Here is a 27,151-nt window from a genome sequence, read left to right as displayed (position 1 = left end):
TGGCTGGGATGATTTAGCTGGGAATTGGTCCTGCTTTGAGCAGGGGGTTGGACTAGATGACCTCTTGAGGTCCCTTCCAACTCTGATATTCTATGATTCTATGATTCTAAATATCATCATGTAAAGCAACCATAAACACATGAAAAGACCTAGGTTTACAATTTAGGATTAAACCTCTACTATCTACACAATATACATAGACATAAAATGTAAAAATTTAAATATCTTAGAAACAGTAGCCAATCAGTTGTTTTAATTGTCATATTTGAATTCAGCACATCAAAATACATAATAAATAGTTCATTTTATCTCTGAAGCAGACTACTTCTCCAAAATTGTAGACCAGTGTTATCAACAGCCATCCTTGGTGTTCATACCCCTCAAATTGGCATGCTCCCCTCGCAGACATTGCTTTGCCAAGTTATACCTATTTAGGGATTTCAATTTCTCTTCTCACGTCAACCTGCTATGGGTGGTAGAGATCCAAAAGGGGGCCCGTGTGGTTTTAGTCCCCCCACCCTCACTTCAGTTTCCCTAGCAAAGCGTAGCAACATCTAACTGTAAGGGGATGTCTGGATCCAAAGGGATCTTCTCAAGTGTTCCAAGAAGAGAAGGCTACACCCAACTGAGCTTTATATAAGGCAGCCATTATGGTAACAGGATGGCTGCTGCTGCTCAGGGAAGATCAGCTCTTTGCTCTCTGAAAGGGCTCTTTCAGGAATAGACATGCATTTTGTTTTATATGTTTTTGGGTTGTGAATTCTTTGATGACAGCCAAGACCTGAAGACCTTGGGTGAAATCTGGATCCTACTGAAGTCAATGGCAAAACTCCCATCGACTTCCATAGGGCCAGGATTTTTGAAGGCATTTATGTTCTGCTGGCTGTCAGGAGTCTTTATGAAATGAGGTTGTGGGTTGATATGAACATATGAAAATGAGCACGTCTGACTCGTACATGTTCTATGGTCTGAGGAGTTTGGTCAATGAATCAGTTGTGAAAAATCTAGAGAGCTTGAAAAAGGCAAATGAGGTACCAGTATTTCCCACCCGATACATTTGTAAAAGCCCTTCCAAATTCCCTGATTCATTTTGGCCAGAATTACATTTTAGGTCTTGTAATGTAACCGTTTCCCCTTTTTGGGTGCTATTATTTTTTTCCCTAATAGCCAGGGATGACCCTCTATATCCTTGTGTGCTTGCTTTTTTCCTTTTCCATTTCCAGTACAGTGATTTTTATCCCCAGGATCTCATGTGAATCCAGTTGGACATTTTTTGTTTCTTTTTCAGAGGAACTCTAGGCTTCTGGCCCTTACTAATATGGTGTTTAAGATCCTTCATCCCGCTGCCACACTAGGATTTTGGAACCATCCCTTTGATTACACCTTACTCACTAAGGCACTGATTCAGTAAAGCATTTAAGCACGTGCTTAAGCATGTGCTTAAGTCCCACTGAAGCCATGAATGTGAATAGGGATGGATCTAAGCATGTGCTTAACTGCTTGCCTGAATCCGGGTCTAGAAGAATGGCACCATCAGCACCAATGGAATAGGATCAGGTCCTACTGCAGAGTCTTGTCAGTCCAGAAATAAAAGACTGTTTGTAACATTATTAACCCCTCAGAACATCTGGAAAGTGTTTCAAAACATTTCATATTCTGGTGCATATGCAACTCTTGTTGGAAGGCATATTCTTCTGAATGTTAAGAATCACCTATTGAAGCTCACTACAGTACAAATACTAAAAGTCTGCTGAACTCAACCTCAGAAGGGAATAATAATTAAATTAAAGTGCAGCAAAGGCAGTAGGTTCACAGGACTATGCAAAGCAAATATTTTTCAAAAGAATAGTCCGTCCCTTACCAGCCTGATTATTCAAACAGGCAAGTCACTTCTGGCAGTAAATTGCAACTTGAAGCATGAGAGAGAGAGAGAACTGCAGCTAAAGCCCTCTAAGATTAATTGGACACATCGCTATAATCATATGTCCCAGGTGGCTTTTATCCCATGCTCACTTTAGAGACACTTCATGTAGAATTATAGAACAGTGCCACTGTGTGCCAGTCCATTTGCACCTGCTGAAGAAATTGTGACAGAATCAACAGTGCAACACATTGACTTCAATGGAGGGATGTTGAGTTACACCAGCCCAGGATCTGGCCCCGAGATCATAGGTGTACAGCACCCAGCAAAACACAGAATGGCTCCTTGCCTGGGCTCTCTGGGCACTGCGCTAGTACAAAGAAACACATAATGGAAACCTCTTCCTGACACAGTTTTTCCATCTCAGTCCCTTAGTGTTAATTAAAATTTTCCACCAATGGTCTGACGCTGAGAGATGCTGAAGACCCACAATTCCCGACTGTGCAGTGAGTTGTGGCCACTCAGTTCCTCTTAGGATCAGGCCCTGAAGGAGCAGAAACCTATTAAAACAATTCTACTTTCACTAAGCCAGTCAGACTTAAGAACCAGTGACCTTGACTCTTGTGAGTCATCCCATTGACTTTAACAGGAGGATTCATCTGAGTTCATGGTGCAGGACAGGATTTTATTCTACCATTATTTTTTTTAAACATAACCTTATTGTTATAGCTGCTCCCTTCCCTTTCACCAAGCGATTTAGTGATGGGGATGCTAAGGATACAAGTCAAGGATTGACAGCCTTGGAAGGTCAAGGCCTCTATCTATCCACAGACCAGATATAGCATGGGAGCAATAGGGCAAGCTTCCCACACACTTAGTGGCCCTGAGCATCCCCTAAGTGGAGAGGCCCTAGCATAGGTGATATTTCCTCCAGCCGCCTTTTAATGCTTAAAGCAGCATTATTTTTTTGCACAGACCCCTCCACACTCCTATTGCACAGCCAAGGGAGACTAAGTCAACTGCAACATGGCAACCCTACTGGAGCCATGCCACCAGGGGAAGAGTGTAGGTCAGCCATCTAGAGGTACAGCTGACCATGCAGGTTAGCTCCTCCCTCCATGGATCTGGGGGTATCGTACTCTAAATCTGTGTGGTTGGAAAGCCCCATCCCTGCCCATTCCATGGCCACCCAAGTCCCTCCTAACAGAAGCAATTATGTCCAGCAAACGTGGAGGCCCAGCTGAGTTTTTATCCCCTCCCATGTTTTTCTCCAAAGGAAGGTGCAACTATGCAATATGAAAGGGGGGAGGGATAGCTCAGTGGGTTGAGCATCGGCCTACTCAACTCAGGGTTGTGAGTTCAATCCTTGAGGGGACCACTGAGGAATCTGGGGCAAAAATCAGTACTTGGCCCTGCTAGTGAAGGCAGGGGGCTGGACTTGATGACCTTTCAAGGTCCCTTCCAGTTCTAGGAGATAGGATATCTCCATTATTTAAAAAAAAAAAAAAATTAGCAAGGGCTGTTCAGACTTCATATCCATTCACTCCTTGAACTTTCTCCTGAGAGTGTTTGCAAGAGTACCAGTGGGGAAGGCACTGTATCAAACTAATCAGGGGTGATCCTAAACATCATATGTATCACCTGTTGATGTTCAAATTAAAATAAGGATTTTTTGACACATGCACATGCAGAACATGAAATGAGAAGTAATATTTATCATCATCTTCATTAGATGCATCCACTACAGAAGTGTTTATCACTTTAAAAGGAAGATTATTTAATACAGTAAGAAAATTATGCATTTCAATTCCCTATTATTGCCAATTTGGATCAACTAAAAAAATTTAATGATTTTTCACACCTTACTTAGAAGGCCATCCAAAAATCTTTCTATAGAGTTTAGTGCAGCAGGGCTAGCTAACTATGAAATGATCTTTGCTAATTAAAATATATCATCATATACTGAGAACTCACTAGCCTTTTAAAGACAATAGGCATCTCAATCTCTTAACAGAAGAGCTGACTTTACCTTGACATTTATAATTAAGAAAGAAACATTGCTCACAGATTAAATAATGACTGAGTTGGCAGATGCTAGTTTTTGTATAGTAGAAGGGAAAAGGGAATTTATCATGCCAAAATTAAACTACTAGACCTGTCCACAGTGTTCACATCCCAGTCCTGTAACAATTAAGAAGTCATTGACTTGGTACTACTCAGGGTATGTCTACATTAGAAATGTTACAGCTGCGACGCTGTAGTGCTGTATTGTAGACACTACAGCAATGGAAGGGGTCTTCTGTCCCTGTAGTAAATCCACCTCTCCGAGAGGCAGTAGCTAGGTCAATGGAACAATTCTTCCATTAATCTAGCGATGTCTATACTGGGGCTTAGGTCAGCTTAATTACATCACACAGAGTGTGAATTTTTCCCCACAGCCCCGAGCTATGTAGTTAAGCTGACGTAACTTTCTAGTTAGTATGCAGTGTAGTTGTAGCCATGTTGGTCCCAGGATATTAGAGAGACAAGGTGGGTGAGGTAATAGCTTTTACTGGACCTTGCATTTAACTTTAACACTCATAATACCTTTCCCAGAACTGAAGAAGAGATCTGTGTGGCTCAAAAGCTTGTCTCTCACCAATAGAAGTTGGTCCACTAAAAGATGTTACCTCACCCACCTTGTCTGTCTAACTTTGGTAGACCAGCCTTCAGATTCTACAATTAATGTACCTATCTCATAGACCTGGAAGGTCATTGAGTCTAGCCCCCTGCCTTCACTAGCAGGACCAAGTACTGATTTTTTGCCCCAGATCCCTAAGTGACCCCCTCAAGGATTGAACTCACAATGCTGGGTTTAGCAAGCCAACGCTCAAACCACTGAGCTATCCCTCCCTCCCCAGCTCATCAGTTACATATTTTGATTTCTCTTCCACAGCAGTCTACTAATAATTAAGCCTCAACCATTTAGCTGAAACACATCCACTTCCCACAGCTGGATCCTTTTGATCCACTGGTAAGTCTGGCAGTTACCTTTAACTACACATTGATTTCACTTTGAAGCTAAGAAACTATTACAGCGAATCTTGAAAACGTTTACATCATTGTGTCAGCGTGGTTACTTACAGATGCACAGAAAAGTGAATCAAGCCTGTGGTTCTGGAATAAATCGTAGCTCCTAAAATACTGACTGAAAGTCATGAAAATAACTGGTTTACAATATTGATTTTGAGTTATATGGGGTTAAAGATTTTCTCAGCAGCATCAGCAGGAGAGCAGATCAAAACATTGACAACCCTGGAGCCAATGGCAGCATGCTGCATGATTAAGGACAGTCCTCTGGAGTTCATTAGGAGAAAGAGAGAATGTCCCTTAGTGTTTAGAGTGGGGACTAAAAATAGGGATTTCTAGCTTCTGTTTGTCTTGCCACCACTGATTCATTGTGCGACCAGAGGTGAATCACTGAACCTCTCTGTGTTTCAGTTTATCCACCTGTAATACTGCTGTAGTAATATTTACCTATTTCATCGGCATGTTGCGAGGCTTAAGGTAAGATCCCACAAGCCGGGTAGGTGAAAAATTCCCACTCAAGTTCCCCATGTGTAGGTCTTGCAGGACTGAGCCTTTAACTGATGTTTTACAACAGCTTTGGGAACCTCAGATGGAATGCACCAGGGGTCTGATCCAGTTCCCATGGAGTCAATGGGAAGGTTTCCATTGACTTAGATAGATACAAAATATTTTTAATAGAAGATTAAAACACGTTAGCCTTACTTAGAAACTATTGTTTTCAGAATAGGCGTTAATTCGAAGCAATTTTCTGTTTAACGCTATTGCATTTAGCTTTCCAGAGAGGAAATCTGTTAAGGATGCAAGTTAGAATTAAGTAACTTTCAAATCACAAAAGAATATAGCTAAAACTTCACCACAGATTAATCTCAGTTATTCAAAAACCCTTTACGTTATTCAGTCTAGGTAGGGCAATGGAGTTCGTCAGTCCTACAAACATTTTGGACCCCATTAGCTTGGTTATATGGGATCAAAATTTATCTTAGACTCCGTGAAATGTATTTCTTCCTTTGCATGCTGTGTTAGAATGAAGAGTGCCTTTTATGTACAGTCAAGTTTAGCCGTGAAGTTGTATTGAAGAAATCTTCTAAACAGTTAGCTTATACAGACTCAGGGGTTTCTTTAAAATGGTATTTCACATCAAAAAGGCACACTGACGGTGCTGGAGAACAAAATATAGTGAGAAGTAACTGCCTACTTTTTGTAAAGTCTCCAATTTGGTAGCAGGTCACTTTTCCTGCATCAAAGGAACTTTTTTGTAACAGCAGTTTACCTTGAACCTTCTATTTTTACAAGCAGGACTCCTCTCCAACAATAGAGAACTAGAATTGCAGATTTAACCAGTGCTAATTAGCTACACTGTTGAGGAGAGAAGGCAAACTACATGGTACTCTATGTACAAGGTGAAGATAATTGAAAAAAGATGTCCATTTTCCTTCCTTTTTACATTCCAAAAAAAGAAATGAGATCAGACCACAACAAGAAGTGAAAAATGAAGCTCCTGACAGACTGAATTTGCCACAAGGCAAGTAAACTCCAGCAAATTTAGAGGAGAAACATGTGAGACTTAACAGCAGTGTCATAACAGTTAAAGAGAGACCTCTTAGACTGAGAACATCCTCTGTCAGGGAATTAATTGAATGCACTTTTAAGGGGAAGTGTCAGATACTAATCAGATTTAAAAGTTTTATTAAAGTGAATATTAAAATTATATAATACACAGGATGAGAAAAGAGTGTCTGTACATCTGGTTATAGTGCTTGGATTATCCACAAATACAAAGTTTGTTTTTAAAAGTCATATGGTATGTATAGTACATAATCAGCAATAACCCACATTTAGGTGAATAAATTTAAGAATACAGTTTAGATATTAGCATCCAAGTATTTGGGTACATCACTCATGAAAAGTTGTATGGAGAGTTGCTTGTGGAAAGCAAAATATACCAATGAGTGGAGATTGTCCCTCAGTAATTGAGAATTAGGGTAGTATTACACTCAACCTCAGTCAAAAGGCCATGAAGCGCTGCATTATTCTTACTAAAAATGCTCTGACTACCCAACACCCACGCAAACTAGGTGCTTATTTACGCAGAGATCCTGCAAACACTTACATACATGTCTGAACTTCCTACTACCACTCCTCCTCAATGGAACTACTTACAGGAGTAAAATTAAGCACAGACATAAGTGTTTACAGGACCACGGCCTTGAAGGCAACTTCAAGGTGGCCAAATGGAAATTTGGCTGAGTCCAAACCTGATGACCCTTCAAAAGTGCTGTAAAATGCACCTCCTCATTCAGGTTCCACTAGTGACATAGCTAAGATTTTCCTTTCTCTAGTAGCAGAGCTCATTGAAAATAAAAAAGTGAGTTTAATGAAAAAACCCGAGTTATTTTTTGAGATGTCAGAGAAGGTTTGGAACAAATTGATACATGAAACAGTATTAAGTTACCAGGACCAGATGGTATTCACCCAAGAGCTCTGAAGAAAGTCAAATAATTGCAGAAATATGAATTGTGGTATGTGACGTATCACTTAAGTCAGCCTCTGTACCAGAGGACTGGAGGCTCCAGATGTGATCCTGCCAATTACAAGCCAGTAAGTCTAACTTCAGTACCAGGAAAACTGGTTGAAACTATAGTTAAGAACAGAATTATCAGACATTTAGATGAACACAATATGTCGGGGAAGAGTCACAGTTTTTGTAAAGGGAAATCATGCCTCACCAATCTATTAGAATTATTTGCAGGTGTCAACAAGCCTGTGAACAAAGGTGATCAAGTGGATATAATGTACATGGACTTTCAGAAAACCTTTCAGGAACCCTCTTACACAAAGTAAGCAGTCATGGGCTAAGAGGGAAGGTCCTCTCATGGATCAGTAACTGGTTAAGAGATAGGAAACAAAGAGTAGGAATAAATGGTCAGTTTTCACAGTGGAGAGAGCCAGCCCCCCGACCCCTCTCCCACCAAGGATCTGTACTGGGGACCAGTGCTGTTCACCATATTCTAAATGATCTGGAAAAAAGGGTAAACAGTGAGGTGGTAAAGTGTACAGATGATAACTATCTTGCATGATTTTGTAAGTCCAAAGCTGACTGCAAAGAGTTAAAGGGTTCTCACAAAACTCAGTGACTGGACAACAAAATGGCAGATGAAATTTCAGTGTTGATCAATGCAAAGTAATGCACAGTGCAAAACATAATCACAACTACTCAAACAAAATGATGGGGGTCTATATTAGCTGTTACCATTCAAAAGAGAGATCTTGGCATCACCATGGACAGTTCTCTGTTCCTTTTGGTATGATGTCCATCTGTTTGCATTTGGAGAGGAAGATGTCTGTCTGTATCTGTGCAAGTTTTTTGTTGAGGTTGATGGATTTCCACTCCATACGGCTAAATTTAGTGCCTTGCATACTTGCGCTACTCTGCGTGGACTCCTCCTGACGGTCGAAATGACAGACTGGACCTCTACATAGAGTGTTTCCGCAGACGTGCACAGGCTGAAATTGTGGACAAACAACATCACTTGTCCCATAACCTCAGCCGTACAGAACGCAATGCCATCCACAGCCTCAGAAACAACTCTGACATTATCATCAAAGGGGCTGACAAAGGAGGTGCTGTAGTCATAATGAACAGGTCAGATTATGAACAGGAGGCTGCCAGGCAACTCTCCAAGACCACATTCTACAGGCCACTATCCTCTGATCCCACTGAGGAATACCAAAAGAAACTACACCATCTGCTCAAGAAACTCCCAGCTACAGTACGGGAACAAATCTACATGGACACACCCCCAGAACCCCGACCAGGGGTATTCTGTTACCCAAGATCCATAAACCTGGAAACCCTGGACGCCCCATCATCTCAGGCATTGGCACTCTTACAGCAGGATTATCTGGCTATTTGGACTTTCTCCTCAGACCCTATGCTACCAGCACTCCCAGCTATCTTCGAGACACCACCGACTTCCTGAGGAAACTACAATGCATTGATGTTCTTCCTGAAACCACCATCCTGGCCACCATGGATGTAGAAGCACTTTATACCAATATTCCACATGAGGATGGACTACAAGCTGTCAGGAACAATATCCCTGATGAGGCCACAGCAAGCCTGGTGGCTGAGCTTTGTGACTTTGTCCTCACCCACAACCACTTCAGATTTGGGGACAACTTATACCTTCAAGTCAGTGGCACTGCTATGGGTACCCGCATGGCCCCACAGTATGCCAACATTTTTATGGCTGACTTAGAACAATGCTTCCTCAGCTCTCGTCTCCTAGTGCCCCTCCTCTACTTGTGCTACATTGATGACATCTTCATCATATGGACCCACGGAAAGGAGGCCCTTGAAGAATTCCACCTGGACTTCAACAATTTCCACCCCACCATCAACCTCAGCCTGGACCAGTCCACACAAGAGATCCACTTCCTGGACACTACAGTACAAATAAGTGATGGTCACATAAACACCACCCTATACCGGAAACCTACTGACCGCTATACGTACCTACATGCCTCCAGCTTCCATCCAAGACACATCACACGATCCATTGTCTACAGCCAAGCCCTAAGATACAACCGAATTTGCTCCAACCCCTCAGACAGAGACAAACACCTACAAGATCTTTATCAAGCATTCGTAAAACTACAATACCCACCTGGGGAAGTGAGGAAACAGATTGACAGAGCAAGACGGGTACCCAGAAATCACCTACTACAGGACAGGCCCAACAAGGACAATAACAGAACACCACTGGCCATCACATACAGCCCCCAGCTAAAACCTCTCCAGCGCATTATCCACGATCTACAACCTATCCTGGAAAATGATCCCTCACTCTCACAGACCGTGGGAGGCAGGCCAGTCCTCGCTTACAGACAACCCCCCAACCTGAAGCAAATACTCACCAGCAACTACACACCACACCACAGAAACACCAACTCAGGAACCTATCCCTGTAGCAAACCTCGTTGCCTACTCTGTCCCCATATCTACTCTGGCAACAGCATCAGAGGACCCAACCACATCAGCCACACCATCAGGGGCTCATTCACCTGCACATCCACTAATGTCATATATGCCATCATGTGCCAGCAATGCCCCTCTGCCATGTACATTGGCCAAACCAGACAGTCCCTCCGCAAAAGAATAAATGGACACAAATCAGACATCAGGAATGGTAACATACACAAGCCAGTAAGTGAACACTTCAATCTCCCTGGTCATTCTATTACAGATTTAAAAGTCACTATCATTGAACAAAAAAAACTTCAGAAACAGACTTCAAAGAGAAACAGCAGAACTAAAATTCATTTGCAAATTCAACACCATTAATCTGGGCTTGAATAGGGACTGGGAGTGGCTGTCTCACTACAGAAGCAGCTTTTCCTCTCCTGGAATTGACACCTCCTCATCTATTATTGGGAGTGTACTAAATCCACCCTGATTGAATTGGCCCTGTCAACACTGGTTCTCCACTTGTGAAGTAACTCCCTGCTCTCCATGTGTCAGTATATAATGCCTGCATCTGTAACTTTCACTCTATGCATCCGAAGAAGTGAGGTTTTTACTCACGAAAGCTTATGCCCAAATAAATCTGTTAGTCTTTAAGGTGCCACCAGACTCCTTGTTGTTTTTGTAGATACAGACTAACATGGCTACCCCCTGATGCTTGACACCATGCAGAGGTCTATAAATCATGACTAGTATGGAGAAAATGAATAGGGAAGTATTATTTACCACTTCACATAACTAGGGCCCAACCAAATTCACAGCCATGAAAAACGCACCACAGACCATGAAATCTGGTATTTTGTGTGCTTTTACCCTATACTATAGGGATTTCACAGGGGAGACCAGCGTTTCTCAAATTGGGGGTCCTGACCCAAAAGAGAGTTGCAGGAGGGGTCACAGGGTTATTTTAGGGGGGTAGCGGTACTGCTACCCTTACTTCTGCACTGCCTTCAGAGCTGGGCCGCCAGGAGAGTGGCATCTGTTGGCTGGGCGCCCAGCTCTGAAGGCAGTGCCTCATCCACAGCACCTCAGAAGTACGAGTGGCAATACCATACCATGCCACCCTTACTTCCACGCTGCTGCCTTCAGGAAATTTATTATTTTTTAAATCCAATGACCGTGAAATTGACCAAAATGGACGGTGAATTTGGTAGGGCCCTCCACATAACACAAGAACTAAGGTCACCCAATGAAATTAATAGGCAGCAGGTTTAAAACATAAGGAATGCACAGTTAGCCTGTGGATCTCATTGGTAGGGGATATTGTGAAGGCCAAAAGTATAACTGGGTACAAACAAAAATTAGATAAGTTCATGGAAGATAGTCACTTATGGACCTACTAGCCAAGATGGCTAGAGATGCAACCCCATTCTCTGTGTCCCTAAACCTAAGCCAAAACCTGGGACTGGATGAATCACTCAATAAATTGCCCAGTTCTTTTCATTCCCTCTCACCTATCCCTATGGATTCTGAACGTCTGCTGCGGGGCATCTCATTTAATCATGTAAACCAGTGTGAAGTGGGTCTAATATGCTACCATTCTAACCTCAGCATTTTCACTCACTTTGCAGCGGGTGTGATTGACTACAGGAGGTGAGAGGCAACAGAGAATGGAGCCCACAAGCTTTACATATTCTATACTTCAGCTGAAGGGTGACTAGAGGTCCCGATTTTATTGGGATTGTCCTGATATTTGAGACTTTGTCTCATATAGGTGCCTATTAACCCCTACCCCATCCTGATTTTTTGCACTTGCTATGTGGTCACCCTATGCACATGTCAATATTGCACAATGGGGTCCTCGTCCACAACTAGGGCACCTAGGCACGACGACAATATGAAAAATAAAAAGAATTAGTAATAATGAATAGACACGGAGAATAGCAATTAAGGGATTACGCAATTAAGCATGTTGGGAAGGCTTACAAATAAACTAAGAACACCAGAATTTTGCAAGTATTTTTGTTAATCATGCAGTTGCAAGAACTCAAGGAGACCTTCTCATCACAAGACAACTTCCATATGCAAGATCACCTGTGTCCTTTTGCATTGAGGGCCGTCATTTTTGTGCCTGTTATTCACAGTCAGTGAATATTGTAAGTCATCTACAGATCACAATGTGTGCGAGTTCACACAAGATGAAAGCTCACACAACCTGTCAATACAGTGTACAAAAAGTTACACATGCCAGGACTGGAACACACTTTGGTTTATTATACAGGCTTAATGCTCATGTTCTTCTAAATAAAGAGCCAAACTGTATTTGCAGAGCTATTATAAGGCAATTGCAGCTGTCCTTCTGTCTGTCTGGGAGGCCACGCTCCCTCACTACAAATCCTCTGGAAGATCACAGTTCAGAGGGGAATTAGCACTGGGTTCACTGCCACTCAGCAGGGTAATCCAGTACTGAGTCTAGGGGCCCTGGTCCTCCAACTGGACAGGGCACCAAACAGTTAGGGGGCTCTAACCTACAGTCAGGGTGGAGCAGGAATGTCCACAAGCCCCGGGCCTCCGCAGGGTGAGACAGCAAGCAGTTAGGTGGCTCAGGCCAGTATTCAGGACAGAGCAAATGAGGAATCTATTAGCCCAAGCCCTCGAACAAGGCGGGCAGCAAAGTCAGGATGCTCAGGGCTTGTACTCAGGACCGAGCAATAATGAGTCTCTACGCCCAGGCCCTCAAACAAGGCGGGGCAGCAAACAGTCAGGGTGAGGTGGCAGTGGTAGGGGAACGCAGGCCCACCTGACTCCACTGTGTCCCAGTTCAGGGCCTTAACAGGGGCAGAGTGGTCTGCCACTGGGTCAGCAGGGAAATCCGGCTGCAACACACGGACCAGCGGTCAGTCAGCTACAAAGCCAAACTATATTCGGCTCCCCTGGGCTACTTCCTACACTCCCATTTGGGGGGGGGGTAATGTGGGTTCTGGGGTCATCGTCCGTCTCGCTGGGGTAAACAGATAACAGCAGTCCCAGCAACTCCTCGAGGTCTCCGGCGACCGACAGCTCTTGCAGTCCCTCCAGATCTTGGGTGCTGCAGCGGTTGCTGTCAGGTCCAAGCTCCAGCAGCAGGTGAGAGACGTCCTTTTCCTCCAGCGGCTCCCCTCTAACGGAGCTGGAGGGCTGGCCTTTTATACTTCTGGTTCCTGTTCCGCCCTTCTGCTTCTGATAGGGCGGCTGTGGGTGTCCCGCCTCTGCACACTGGGGGGGCTCGCAGCTGTCCCTCTGTCCATCTCTGAGGGAGGCCATGCCCTCTCACTACAGTTATATCATCATTACCATCAAAAAGGCCAGGCAATATTGAATGCAATCATAATTTTAATCAGAATGCCAATATGCTGCATCTAATTCACTACTTTCCTTTCAAACCTGTTGATCTCTCCCCTAATGATGGGGGAGGGGAGGGGATTATTTGTTTTCAAAAGACAGCAAATGCAAAAAAAAAAAAATCTGTCTGCATTATGACTTCAATAGGAGTAATATTACCCAATTGATATATAGCTGGGGCAAAAGTTACAACAAATGTGTCACTTATTTAGGAGGATTCTACAATTTGAATGATCCATTTATGGCAACATGAACATCTTTTTTGGCTCACATGTGTGTGTATATATTACAAGATGTGTATCTCTTTCCATATGTTTGTTAAAACAGTGATTCAGTCAATGGTCTGAATAAAGTTTAATTTCTACAGTTACAGTATCTGAAGGAAAATCAATCTCCAATGATTTGCTGCACAAAATATTGCCAAACAAGCCTCATGTCTCATTCTGCACTTATGAAGGCTTGCAGGGTATTTATCTGGAACAGTATAAAAGTAATATAATTTAACAAGTTGTCCTTTTTAATCTAGCGAGACTCTGAACCAGTGCCAGCATTAGTCATTTGAGGAATCAATGCAGCCCTTTTCATTGCATTTCCTCTATCATAATGTAGTCCCAAAGAAACATGTCCAATCTGCTACACAAATTAAATTTAAAAGAGCATTTAGAGGGACATAGTCAGTTTTAGGTCCCCCACATGTAAAAATAACAAAAAAGTGTCTTTTGCCAAAAACCCAGGATCAGCCAAAAAGTTTTCAAGACATTTAAAAGAGAAGGATGTTTTATGATTGAAATCAAGGCAAAGGTGTGATATTAAGCTGATGTTTCTCTAAATATTTCAATGGAACTACTCAGGTGCTTAACTTTAAGAACTCACTTCAATGCTTTGCTGAACGGGGAGCTTTGCAAAGCATCAGTTTCAATGTTCCACCTGTACCAGCAGTTAGTCAACTTCCCATTGTTTGTGTGGGTTTCTCATACCAAAGCAGGGGACAGAAAAACATTTCAAAGCAACAACTTTGTTACCAGAGGGCAATTCTGCATGGTGGTCACCTGCCTCCTATTGTGCCATTTTTATACACTCTCTTCTTTTCTAGGATGTCCTTCAAAACACATTTTCTTCACCTTTCCTTTATTCCTCTGAGAAACACTAACAGGTTAAAAATCAGGGTCCAGATCTTCAGCTGGTGTAAACCGGTATTCCACTGACTTCAATGGAACTGCCAATTTATATATACTCAGGAATCTGGCCTGAATTTCTTTGTCACTATTTACACAGCTTTGTTTAGTTTTGGTGTGTCCCAGAGCTCAAAACAATAGAAATAGACTAATCAGTTTTACATTTCCTTCCATTCACTCTCAGCCCTTGTCTACACACAAGAGAGTTATACTGTTTTAGCTACTCCAGTATCGGTAAAGCAGTACAACTCCCCTCGTGTGGAGTCAGTTATACTGATATAAGTGTGCTTATGTGTGTATAGCTTATTCCTGTATGGGAAGGGGAATAAGATTTATCAGTATAACTGCATCCACACGACAGTGGTTGTGCTGGTATAAATAATTATATCAATAAAAACTCATCACACCCCTAATCAATTGTTATACCAGTTATACCTGTACAATAACTGTGTGCAGACCAAGCTTCCTGTTCCCAAAGGCTACAAAGTTAGGGTGCTAACATATCCAGAGAATAGTTTGGTTTGTTTGGGGTTTTTTTTATTTGTTTCTTTTGAAATTAAATAAAAGCCCAAAACACTTTTATTGGCTTTAGGTTTTGTGAAAGCCCAATTTTGCAAAACTGAAGGTCATGACTAGATCCTGATTTCTGCAAACATACGCTTTATTCATAAGTATTCGCCAGTATTTTATGTAAGAATAGTGCCAGATTATAGATTGTTTGGGAACTGTTCATTTAGCATATTTGCTATTCATTACTTTTAATGAGTGACTGGCTGCTAGCATCACATGGGACTTTGTCTGCTCCCAGACTGGATGACTGGATGTTTTCAAAGAAGAAAATAACAGATAATATAGCAAATAATGCACTTCCTACAAATTTTCAGATGATTCATTCAAGCTAAACTTGGGAAATTCAGGAGATTTGTGAACATTTTCATGACTATTTCATTTTCACTGGTGCACGAGATGTGATACAACCCCCTGTATATCCAAGGCATGAATTACTTGTCAAGTGTTGGTGAATCACTTTTCGTATTCTCCTACCAGCCTCTAGGCGTGGGTAGGTTGCAGAATTTAGCCCAGTAACTTCAATCGGCATTATGTCTGTGTATCTGAGGGCAGGACTGGGTCCAGTGTGAGTGCATAACAACTGCACATACCTGATATTAAGCAGCCAAAAGCACAAATAAAAATTGGATGCTATCTGGTTAAGAATAATTTGTAGCTTAAGGAGTAAGAAGGATGGGTGGATGGTTTAGGAGAAGCCCTCTAAGTCTTTTCCCTCTCTTGCACTGCCATCCAACCCATAAAACTAGCTCCATTTTTTAGGCAGTAACAAAGTCAAAGCTTACTACCAGCTACATTGTGACTTGGTTTACAGGCTTATGAAGGGGAATGAGGAATCCCACTAACATCCCTACATGTTACTCAGACCTTGGGTCCAGATGTGAGCAGGTGTTGTTCCGTGCATCCACTTTCCCCCGTCCCCAGAGCAGTCAGGCAAGGAGTGATGGAGAATGGGTGGAGCCTTGCCACCAACCCTCCCTATTCCATGGCCAGCACAACTAAACCAACGGGAGTGTGGGTGGGTGGTTGAGGGAGTTATAATTTGCTGTTGATATAAGCCAGCAAGAAAAAAAAAAAAAAAAAAATCACCACCACCACCGAGCAAGGAACAGATCACAGCTCCCCTAGCCACAATTCCTTCCTGAGATGGTGCCAGAGCAACACAGCTACCTGCTGTCCTGTATTACAGGCTATACCCTGGAGAGACAGTCTAGCCCAAAACCTTAGGGAAGAAAAATCAGCAATGTCCACTTGGGCATGCTTTAGCAACGTCAACAATTTGTAACAGCATCATTTCATGAGGTTAAAAAGTCCAAACCCACTTCGTGTTATCAATCTAAATCCATAAAGAATTCTAGTTTATTTGAAAAAAGTGTCAAACTAGAATCAGACTATTTATACGTGAATGTACATGTCCAATTTGCTCTGGTACACACCAGAGGCAAAAATTTACTCTGACAGAAAGCTGCCAATTATTTCTCAGATATGAATGGATCCTGCAGTGCCATATTCTGTCTTTGGTAGTAAGCCGTCACTAAGAAAAACAATTTTACTATTTACTCATTAATTAGCACTTCAGGATCAAGCTAGCCCAACTGTTTCCAGACCTTTCAGTAGTTGAGAGGCACACACTTAGATCCCATCTACAATGTAATTATAGCCTATGGGAGGACCTAGTTACAATGTTGTAGTCTGCCAAACTGTTAGAACACAATTAGTCTTGTGGCCTAGAAAGTTTCAGAGTAGCTTTAGAGCAAGTGTAATATCTAATGTAACTCCACTGACATGAGCCCACTGACTTTAATTTGACACTTGAGGTGAAGACCAGGCCCTGTTGAAGTCAATGGCAAAACTCCCATTGATTTCAATGAGATCAGGACTTCACCAAGTGTTTTGCAATTACTTCCTGAAAGTGTGTGTTTCCAGGTGAAATGCCAGTGACCCTAAACATTAAACAAGAATTACAGCAAAGTTTGCTTATCATAGTGCACCTTCAGTATTTGACACCAAGCATTCCAAAATCATGAGTCAGGCCACCACAAAATCATGAGACATGTTTAAAAGTTTGGGTTCCTTTTATTTACCACCTTGGTTTTGAGCTTTTAGGGTTCACATTTTCCAGGTTTTTTCCACAACCAGGAGGGCCAGGGTGACAGACCCAGGCACAATCCAGACTAAGGAGTAGCTGCACCACCCCTGCCCTGCAACCTTGGGTGCCTTACAAGGTTTTGTTGAAGTAGCTCCCACCTGGGTCGCGCACAAACAGCCTTCCAACATGCCAGCCACACGCTGAGTGCCTACAACACAGAGGATAAAGATATGGGGCCTGATTCCCATACACTAAGACCCATTTACACTGCGCTGGCTGTGTAAAAGTATAAATGGGAATCAGACCCTGCAGAATGACATTTCAGGATTAGAGAACTAAGCATTCAGCTGCACATTGTAGCTGGTCTGCAGGTCTCAAAAAGAAATCCAATCCATAAAGTAACTGGGAAGGCATTGTCTTGGTGAAAGATTGAACCCTGGCAGTGGAACTTCTTCCCTCATGAAATCAGAATAGGTGTAAGTCTTTCCTTTTTTAGAGCCCAATACAAAACAGGCCAATTGAGAATTCAGAGTGTCAATACCTTTTATATCTCCCCAACCCTAGATATATGACCCAACTGGAGGAAAGGAAAGAAAGTGATCCATATTTGGATAGGATAATGCATTTTTAAAAATCCTGTATTCAGTGCCAGATATGGGTGCTAAGAGACAGACCCAGCCAATCTGGTCTATTTGTCTTATTCTCACTGAATCAGGAAATATGTTCACTATGAACTGTTTGCTACAGTCCAGCTATTATTTGAGCAGCTTGGGTGGAGGTAGTTATTGCCTCGCTAATCAGAGTACTTAAAAATAGGCAAGTGCCAGGACCGGGTGCTTATCTACTAATATGGTGTGCAGAGAGGAAGCCTGTCAAGAAAAGTAAAGTTCTAAGAGCTGAGTCATCACTCCACTACACCAACATCGAACTGGTGTCGCTTAACTGAGTTCAGGGCAGCACAGTCTTTCCATTGACTTCATGGGGCCTTGGATCACACTCAAACTGCATATATTAATTATAAGTCCAGGTGTAAAAGAACTATTAATAGGACACCTGCATTTTCTCTTTAAAGGAAGATTTGTCAACTTTAAAGATTTGGCTAGAACATGGTGAGTAAGGGGAGAAGAATGTAGCTGGCTCAGGAAATCTTATTTTCTTTTTTCCTCATTGGCTTTAAGGAAATGCAGAGCTAGAGGTCAGCTCACCAGAAACAAGCAGCATTTGATCAGGACGGTACTTAGTCCTGCTGTGAAGGCAGGGGACTGGACTCGATGACCTTTCAAGATCCCTTCCAGTTCTATGAGATAGGCATATCTCCATATAATAAATAATATTAACCTGCCAGCAGAAGAGAGCCCTGAGTGAAAAGGCCTGAGAAAAAGTACATGTCATAGATTTCTGATTTAAGGTTTTTGTTTTGCAGGTGGGGGAGGGGACTGTTGGTTGGTTGTTTTTGCAAAATGTAGTAATATTAATACACTTTATAAGGAAGGTGTGATCTGTGCGAGGATGACCATCTGAGAAACTTCAAGACAGGGGCATCATTATGGACAGTCCAAGGAAAACATCACCTCAGTGTGCAGATATGGTCAAAAGGCCAAACAAAACTTTAGGATTATCTTTAATCATCATATCAACAAATTTACCTGGTACTCCAGAAAGGCTAACTGGTTTATTCCCAGCATCATACTTAGCACCTATTTTAAATATAGGTGTAACATTTTTTGCTACCCTCCAGCACAGTGGCTATTTTCATGAGATTGCACATTTTTGTTAGCAGCTCAGACACTTCATTCTGTTTTCTGTTCTATTTAGACTCTTATGCTATACCATTGCTATAGTATCCGAGTACCTAATGAACACCACTATCTAGTTCTGGTAACTTGTTTTTGGCTGAACTATCAATTTGTTCTAACATTTCCTCTTTAGATACTTCAGTGTCTAACAGTGCCTCATCTTTATTCCCTGAAGGGAACAGATCTGGGATAGCTCTCTCTCTCCCCCCAACATCTTCTGTGGAGAAGACTGGTGCTGGTGTCATTTAATATCTCTGCAATGTCTTTATCCTCCTTAATTGCCTAGTAGCAGTATTACCTGAGATTGTCTTGAAGAGCATGCGAGAGAGGGAGGGGGTAAATACATTTTGGATTCTTTTCCTTTGCCTTCTGGTCTCTGGGCCTTTAGGGTGCAGTCACTTCAGGTTTTCCTTCATTATGAGGGTGAGAAACTTATTTCAAATGAAAGCTGAGATTCTCATGCAATCTCTTTAGTCCAGAAACTGGGGCTTTAAGAGAAAACAAATCACCAGAGACTGCAAGACTTGCAATAAAAATCACAAGAGTCGGCAACTCTGTCAGCAGTTCCAGGTAGAGCTGGCCAAAACTTGGGAATTTCGATATTTATGAATTTGCATTCATTCCGATTCAGACCAAAAGCAAAAATTTACCAAAGTTACTTGGCAAACTGAAGACAGCTGAAATTTTTGTTTCAGAAACACCGAAATATGGTGTTCCTGAAACTAAATGTGCTGCTATTCACTGAATAAGGCTCCCTGACAAAGTTATGGACCCTGAAACATTGGCAGATTTCCAATGGAAGCCTGCATGTTTCAGTGAGCTTTTGTCAAATCTGAAATAAATTCGGCTAAACAGTTCATTACAACAAATCGGCATTTTCCAACATAACAGTTTCATCAGAAAGTTTCCAACCTGCTCTAGTCCTGGGGACCCATTTTGCCTTTCATTGGATTCCTGCCTCTGCAATAACCACCATGGCCCTGCTCCTGGGCTTATGAGTAAGTAGCAAGTGTATTTCCTACTCATGTGAATGGACTCATTAACATCAGTCTACCTTAGGTACGTATATGGCCCCCCCCCCCCCATCACTGTTGTACCTGAGTCCCTCACAATCATTAATGTATTTATCCTCATGACACTGTATGAGGTAAGGAAGTTCTATTAGCCTCTCTGCCTCAGTTCCCCATCTGTAAAATGGGGGCTAAGAGTTGAATGCTCAAAAGGAGCTAGGTTCCTAAGTTCTATTGCCCAATGTCACACAGAAAGTCTGTGGCAGAGCAGGGAATTAAACCCAGGTGCTAGGTTAGTACCTTACCATTGGACCATCCTTCCTCTCAGTGAAGCTATTCACATAAAGATTGATCATGCAAGTAAGATTTGCAAGATAAGGTCCTATAACTTATTTCCATGTCAATAAGACTACCTGTGTGAGTAAGTATTTCAAGCTCAGGCCCTAGAACCGTAGTGCCAAGCTTTAAAGTTTCCTTGGCGCTCACTGTACTTTATCCGATGGACTACTCTCTCTGTTACAATTCTCCAGCAAACACTACAGAGCACCCGTTTAAAAAAGATGAACTCAAACTGGAACGGGTACAGAGAAGGGCCACTAGGATGATCAGAGGAATGGAAAACCTGTCGTATGAAAGGAGACTAGAGGAGCTCGAGTTGTTTAGTCTGACAAAACGAAGGCTGAGGGGGGATATGATTGCTCTCTTTAAATATATCAGAGGGATAAATACAAGGGAGGGAGAGGAATTATTCCAGCTTAGTACTAATGTGGACATGAGAACAAATGGATATAAACTGGCTGTGGGGAAGTTTAGGCTTGAAATTAGACGAAGGTTTCTGACCATCAGAGGGGTGAAATATTGGAACAGCCTTCCGAGGGAAACGGTGGGGGCGAAGGACCTGTCTGGTTTTAAGATTAAGTTAGATAAGTTTATGGAGGGAATGGTTTAATGGAAAAACATGATTTTAGCCAAGGAATACCAAGCCATGGCAGGTAAATAGTATAATGGCTAACAAGGGTCAGGCTGGAGACTCTTGCCTACATGCTCGGGGTTTTACTGATCGCCATATTTGGGGTCGGGAAGGAATTTTCCTCCAGGGTAGATTGGCAGAGGCCCTGGAGGTTTTTTGCCTTCCTCCGCAGCATGGGGCAGGGATCGCTAGCAGGAGGGTTCTCTGCCAATTGAAGTCACTAAGCCACAGGATTTGGGGACTTCAACATCAGAGTCAAGGGAAGGGGTAGGGACGGCTTTGTGGCCTGCAGCATGCAGGGGGTCAGACCAGATGATCATAATGGTCCCTTCTGACCTTAAAGTCTATGAGTCTATGAGGTTAACACCACATCAGCAGCCCACATATTTTACTGATTTTGCCTGACCAGAAGACAAAGTGGAAGCAATTCAGAAAGGAACGACAAAATGTTTAAGAAGTTCAGAAGAGATTAATTTATGAAGAAAGGTGAACAGTAGAAAAAAAAAAAAAAAAAAATGAATCCCCAAAGGTGCTGAGCCCCCTCACTCCTGATGAGGTCAGTGGTACCCTGTAGGTGATGATCAGGACCTGGCCCCAACTATATAGAGCTTGGCTACAAGACAAGTAAGAGGGGAGGCACCACATTGTACCTTTTTCAATGAATCTAAACACCTATGAGGGAAAGAATAATTTAGGCTGGTGCAAAGGTCAGTAACTAGGAGAGAGAGGAAATTAAGAGGAGGTCAATTTAGGATGACTATTAATTAACGTTTCCTAACAATGATATCTTCATCAAAAAAGATATCAAGTTAGTTTGACAGGATCTATTTTCCATAAACCCATATTGATTTGCATTAATTACATTATCCTCCTTTAATTCTTCATTAATCAAGTACCGTATCAGCCACTCCATTATCTTGCCTGGGATCAATGTCAGACTGACAGGCCTATAATTACCGAGGTAACCCCATTTACCCTTTTTAAAAACTGTCTCAACATTAGCTTTCTTCCAGTCTTCTGGAACTTCCCCAGTGCTCCAAGACTTATTGAAAAGTCAACACGAACAGTCGAACGAGCTCCTCATCCAGTTCGTTTAAAACTCTTAGATGCAAGTTATCTGGGCCTGCTGATTTAAAAATGTCTAATTTTAGTAGCTTCTGTTTAACATCCTCCAAAGATACTAGTGGAATGGAAAAAACGTTATCATAGCCATATCATGAGACTGTCATCTGTTTTCCCCCAAATACAGAACAGAAATATTTATTGAACACTTCTGTCTTTTCTGCATTATTATTGATAATTTTATCATTTCCATCTAGTAATGGAACACCACCATTGTCAGGATTCTTTTTGTTCCTACTATATTTTTAAAAATATCCTTCTTATTGTCCTTAACTCTGCTGGCCATAGATTTTGCCTTGTGTACTTTGGCTTCCCTTATCAATTTTCTACAATTCCTAACTTCTGATTTACATTCATTACTATCAACTTCCCCTTTCTTCCATTTGAGAGGATAGATTTTGTTTTTACAGATACCTTTGCTTCCCCTCTAAACCAGGGTGTTTTTTTAACAGCACAGCTTTCTTCCTCAGTTGTAGCTTTTGGGGCAGCTGGTAAAATGTTCTTTAATGATTCCCAATTATCAATCATATTTTTCTGATTAAATTCTTCCTCTCAGCTGATTTAGCTCAATTGTTTTCTGCTTTGTGAAATTAGCCCTATTAAAGCACCAAGTATATATATTACTGGTCTGGACTCTATTCTGGTTGCATATTATAAATGTGACCAAATCATGATCACTTGTACCTAAGTTATGATTAATTTGTAGTTTTGTGATCAGTTCTTCTTTATCTGTTAAGATAAGGGCTAATCTAGAATTCCTGTGTTGTCTGCCCCACTGAGTTAGGAAATTCCATCTATAATGTTTAGCAATTTCAAGGATGTTTTAGTACATGTAGTTATTCCTGTTTACGCCAGCTGTAATTTTGGCCCCTAGTCTATCATAGCTCTAGTGCCTTGCAGGAGGATTTCCTGACTTCTGCACTCTTCTTAAACTCAGTTCATTTAACTAGTTGATGCCTCACTAGAAAAAAAAAAAAAAAAAAAAACAGTGTTACAGATAACTTTTTAAGTCTTTAAACCCCAGGATGTCCATTATCTATATTTAAAAAATTACTGATATTGTAATATATACTCTCACAACAATGGGCGAGGGTCTATTTCTAGCAGGGACCAAGGACTTGAAGCTTTAGGGGACCAAAAATTGGAAAAATGTTGCTCCTCTCCTACAGAAGGGGAGTAATAAAAAAAATGGTGGCTGTAGTGGATGGAAAGGTCGTACACAAATTTCAAAATGAACTGTATGTCTGTGCATTAAGACGTGCTTTTCAAGCCCTTGGGACAGCCAGTGATAATGCCTCTATCAAGTCTTTGATTTTGACATGCATAAAGAAAAAAAAAAAAAAAAAAAAACTACAATACTTTCTAATGACAGCCTGAATCTTTTGATTCAGAAATATGGTGCCTAATCATGCAGTGACTGAAGTAAATCACAATCGGAGCTGTGACACTGATTTAAAGAGGGAAAGAACTGGGTGCATAAACTTAGACTGAGCTATGGTAAAACATGAAGGATTGAGCCTTAGGCATATCCGCCAGAACTAGACTAATTATAGATAAACCACAACTTTTCTGCCTAGACAATGCAAATCAGCTGATCTGTCACACTGATTCACTGCAAGCCTCCTAAAATGGGATGGCTCTTCCCTCCCACTCCCCAAAAAATGTTCAAAATTATATTTTGCAGCATATCACGTCCACACAGGTATGCATTGTGTCTTATAAACATGTAGGGAGGAAGTCTCTATTCCAAAGAGCTTGCAATCTGACAACTTTTTTTTTTTAAACTAGCATTATCTGCCATACTTTAAAAAAAAAAAAAAAAAAAAAAAAAAAAAAAAAAAAACAAAAATAGTCTCTCCTCAAGAGGAAATAAAAGTCACCACTATTCCTGCCTCAGAGCAGCAGCAAAAGATGAGTTAACCAAAATTTGTATCTTTCCCTACGTGAATGTTCAATCTAGAACACAACTACCCAGGGCCGGCTCTAGGCACCAGCAAACCAAGCACGTGCTTGGGGCAGCACATTTTCAAGGGCGGCATTCTGGCCATTTTTTTTCCCCCCTTCTTTTTTCTTTTTTTGCTTCGGGCGGCAAAAGCCTAGAACCGGCCCTGGCAGCAGCAGCACGTCACCCTGGGGCCGCGGCGGGTTGTGCTGCGGGGGAGCAGCACCCACACCTTGTGGCTGGGCTGGGCAGACTCCTAGCGGGGGACACTCGGACTGGGGGCCGCCCCTCGGGGCACACGCAGCCGCCTGCAGATGCCACAGGGCGACCGCCCTCCCAGGTGGCAGCCAGGGCTGGGCGAAGCAGCCCGAGCCACCCAGGGACTACGGCAGGGTGGCCAGAAGCAGCAGCGGGGCCATAGAGGGCGGGGGGCTGCCGTGCTGGGCCTGCATCCCGCTCTCTGGGACTCCACTCCCTCTGGGGCTACCCTGCCCCAGCTCCTCAGCCCCCTGCCGGGGCGGTACCCTGGCTCTGCCCTTCCAGGTCCCGGCCAGTCCTGGAGGCAGGAGCCCTGGCTGGAGGGACCCTGGGCTGAGGCGCGGCCCGGGAGCCCTGCTGCTTACCCCGACCCTGCCAGTGCCAGACCAACTGGAGGCGAGGGGGGAGCGGGCGGAGTCAGCACTGGTGGGGGGAGCCCAGGGCTGGGGCGGCAGGGGGTGTGGGTGAGAGCCCGGGGGGCGGCCAAAATTTTTTTTGCTTGGGGCAGCAAAAAACCTAGAGCCGGCCCTGCAACTACCCCTGCAACTCCAGGCAGCCAATTTAGCATCAGCTAAAGACAGTGATCTCTTCTCTCTTCATAATTTGTACCTTTCTGCTGATTTGCCACAAGTATTTGACACAGTGACAATAAATAGCCAGAGACCTGCCAAATCTCACTTGTTTAGAGGAAGCCTCTGTGGTTTTAGATTCATTTTGAGGCTTTTTTTAATCAAGCATCTCACTCTTGGGTTTGGTTACAAATGTTTCAACCAAGACATTTCAAGAGCTCCCTCATGTTTCCTCTGCCATCACATTATTACAGATTGCTGTCCCGTAAACAGTGCTACAAGCCAGGGGAGAACAGAAAGTCCTTGAGAGCCTAACACAGACATTAAATAAAAAGAAAGAGCTCAGCATTCAGCAAAGCATTTTGTTTTATAACGATGCTAAGTCAAGCAGGCAAGGCAGCCAGACCTCAAAACCTAGCGTGACTTGATCCAGAATGAAAACAATCATGTTAAGGCCACAGCCTTTATAACTACTTATGAGAGAGCACAGGGAACGGGTTAGAAGACTTTGTAACTGCATTCTCAAAAGGCTCCCTTGTTTAAAAGCATTAAAATACAGACGGCACATTGCGCCTCTTTCACAACATTAAAGAGGAATCGTTACCAGTGGGTGGAGGAACAAAACCCACTCGCTGCTCTGCAACCCGGAGCACCGTGCCCCGTATTGCAACCACGGGAAGAGTGTGAAGTGGCTGCTTTGCAAGGAAAGCAGCGGGTCTAACTGAGCCAGACAGGGTGGGTAGGAAATCTCACCTCCTGACACTGAGGCAGCTGCACGCCGGGGGAAGTCTCAGCAGCATCCCCCGTCCGCGCCGCTTGACAGCAGATTAGAGCCCAGCAGCAAATCCAAGAGGGGAAGCAAGAGCGCCAGGGAAACACCGAGCAGCCGGGACCACAAAACCACCTCTTCTTCGCTGCCATGCACGGCATCTTCTGCATGCCGGACTCTTCCCTGGAGCGGGCAGGACGGCCCTCCTCCTCTGCACCCCAACTTGCTCGCCGGCCGGCGCACACCGATGGCCGGGGGCTCCCCGCCCTTGCTGTCTGCTGATGGCAACGGGTTTCCAGCCCCTCTGCCTACGCTGCCAGCTGATGGCAGCGGCTCTGAGCCCGCCCGGCTCTTTGCTCGCCGGGCGCAGTGGGCGTCTCGCTCTCCGCACCGCAAGGGCTGGAAGCTGCCGGGCTCCCTGGGGCTCCCGCTAGACGACACCCAAGGCAGGAGAGTGTCCACGCCCGGGCTCGTCGCGTCCCTGCCCGGCTGCCCCCGCCGCTCGCCGGCGGTAGCGCCCTGGCTTGCAGCCGGCTCTCCAAGCAGTCCGCGCGGATGGCAGCGGCTCCCACCCAGCCTGCGCCCCGGCTGCTCCCTCCCCGGACCGCCAGGGCAGGGCTGACAAAGCCGGTGAGCGACACCGCGCGGAGAGAGGAGGGGCCCGGGGGAGGAGGCGGAGGCAGCGCAGGCGCGTGCCTGGGGAAGGCTGTCCAGCCCCGGGGAGCGCGGAGCCTCCGCGGCTGCAGCGGCCCTGGGCGCAGCCTTGGCTCGCCGGCTGCAGTGCTCCCCTCCGGGGGGTTGGGAGCGGCGCGCTGCAGCAGGGGCAAGGGCCACCCCCTCTCGCTCGCAGCCCAGCCGGGGCAGCGGGCTCCTTCCAGTGGCCCTGCCCCCGGGGAGATGAGGGCCACTGGCCTGGCCGCCCTGGAGCCACCGGCTGCCTCCCCACGGTGCATCCAGTCTCCTGGGCAGGGCCCGCCGGTGAGGCCGAGCGCACACATGCTCCTCCCGGTAGCTGCATTAGGGGAGCCCCTAGAGGCCAGGGCCCTGTGGTGCTGGGCACTGTCCACATCGATCCTGGACCTCTCTGCTGCGGTGGCGGAGGTTCAGGCAACATGGATTTTTCCTCAGCTAGGCACTGGGAAGAGACCCAGAGTTTATGTCACACACACTGTCAGGGCTGGAGGTTGAGCTGCTCCCCCGGGAAATATGCTCTAAGCTGACTTCGGTTCTGTTTCCATTTAGTGAAAAAGGTGTTTGACATTTCTGGCCGGGGGAGGCAAACTGGTGTTTGCTAAGGACCTTGTTTTCATAACTCATCAAGTGTAGGCCAGCATCTTGCCTGTCATTGTCATCGACCTAAGTGCTGCTTCTTCACCTATCTTTGTCTACTCATACCTGTCTAGTGCTCTTATTTAACTTTCAGGTACCCACTTAAATAACCCACCCCCTAGGGCAGCAAACTGAGTCAGGTGTGATACAGACTCACCTGAAGAACTGCTCTGTTTATAGCTTAAAGTTTGTCTCTCACCCACAGAAGTCGGGCCAATAAAAGATAGTGGATCACCCACCTTGTCTCCCTAATATGCTAGGACAGCTACAACTACACTCCC

The 27,151-nt window shown here is 43.9% G+C and overlaps 1 protein-coding gene across 2 annotated transcripts in view; it reads right to left on the bottom strand.

Moving 5' to 3' along the window:
* Positions 1-26,147, bottom strand: part of ELAPOR2 (endosome-lysosome associated apoptosis and autophagy regulator family member 2) — a 154,193-nt gene extending 128,046 nt beyond the window's left edge. Inside the window, exon 1 of one of the 2 annotated variants that reach the window (XM_034765423.1) lies at positions 25,526-26,147. In XM_034765423.1, coding sequence (XP_034621314.1) covers positions 25,526-25,711 — 186 coding nt within the window. In that variant the 5' untranslated portion in view covers positions 25,712-26,147. The remainder of the gene's footprint in view (positions 1-25,525) is intronic. The other variant, XM_034765431.1, reaches the window with a different exon arrangement.
* Between the last annotated feature and the right edge of the window lie 1,004 nt (positions 26,148-27,151).

The sequence above is a fragment of the Trachemys scripta genome, chromosome 1 (genome assembly GCF_013100865.1).
Source record: "Trachemys scripta elegans isolate TJP31775 chromosome 1, CAS_Tse_1.0, whole genome shotgun sequence".
Taxonomy (NCBI): Eukaryota; Metazoa; Chordata; order Testudines; family Emydidae; genus Trachemys; species Trachemys scripta.
This window is presented reverse-complemented; position numbering and strand designations above follow the sequence as displayed.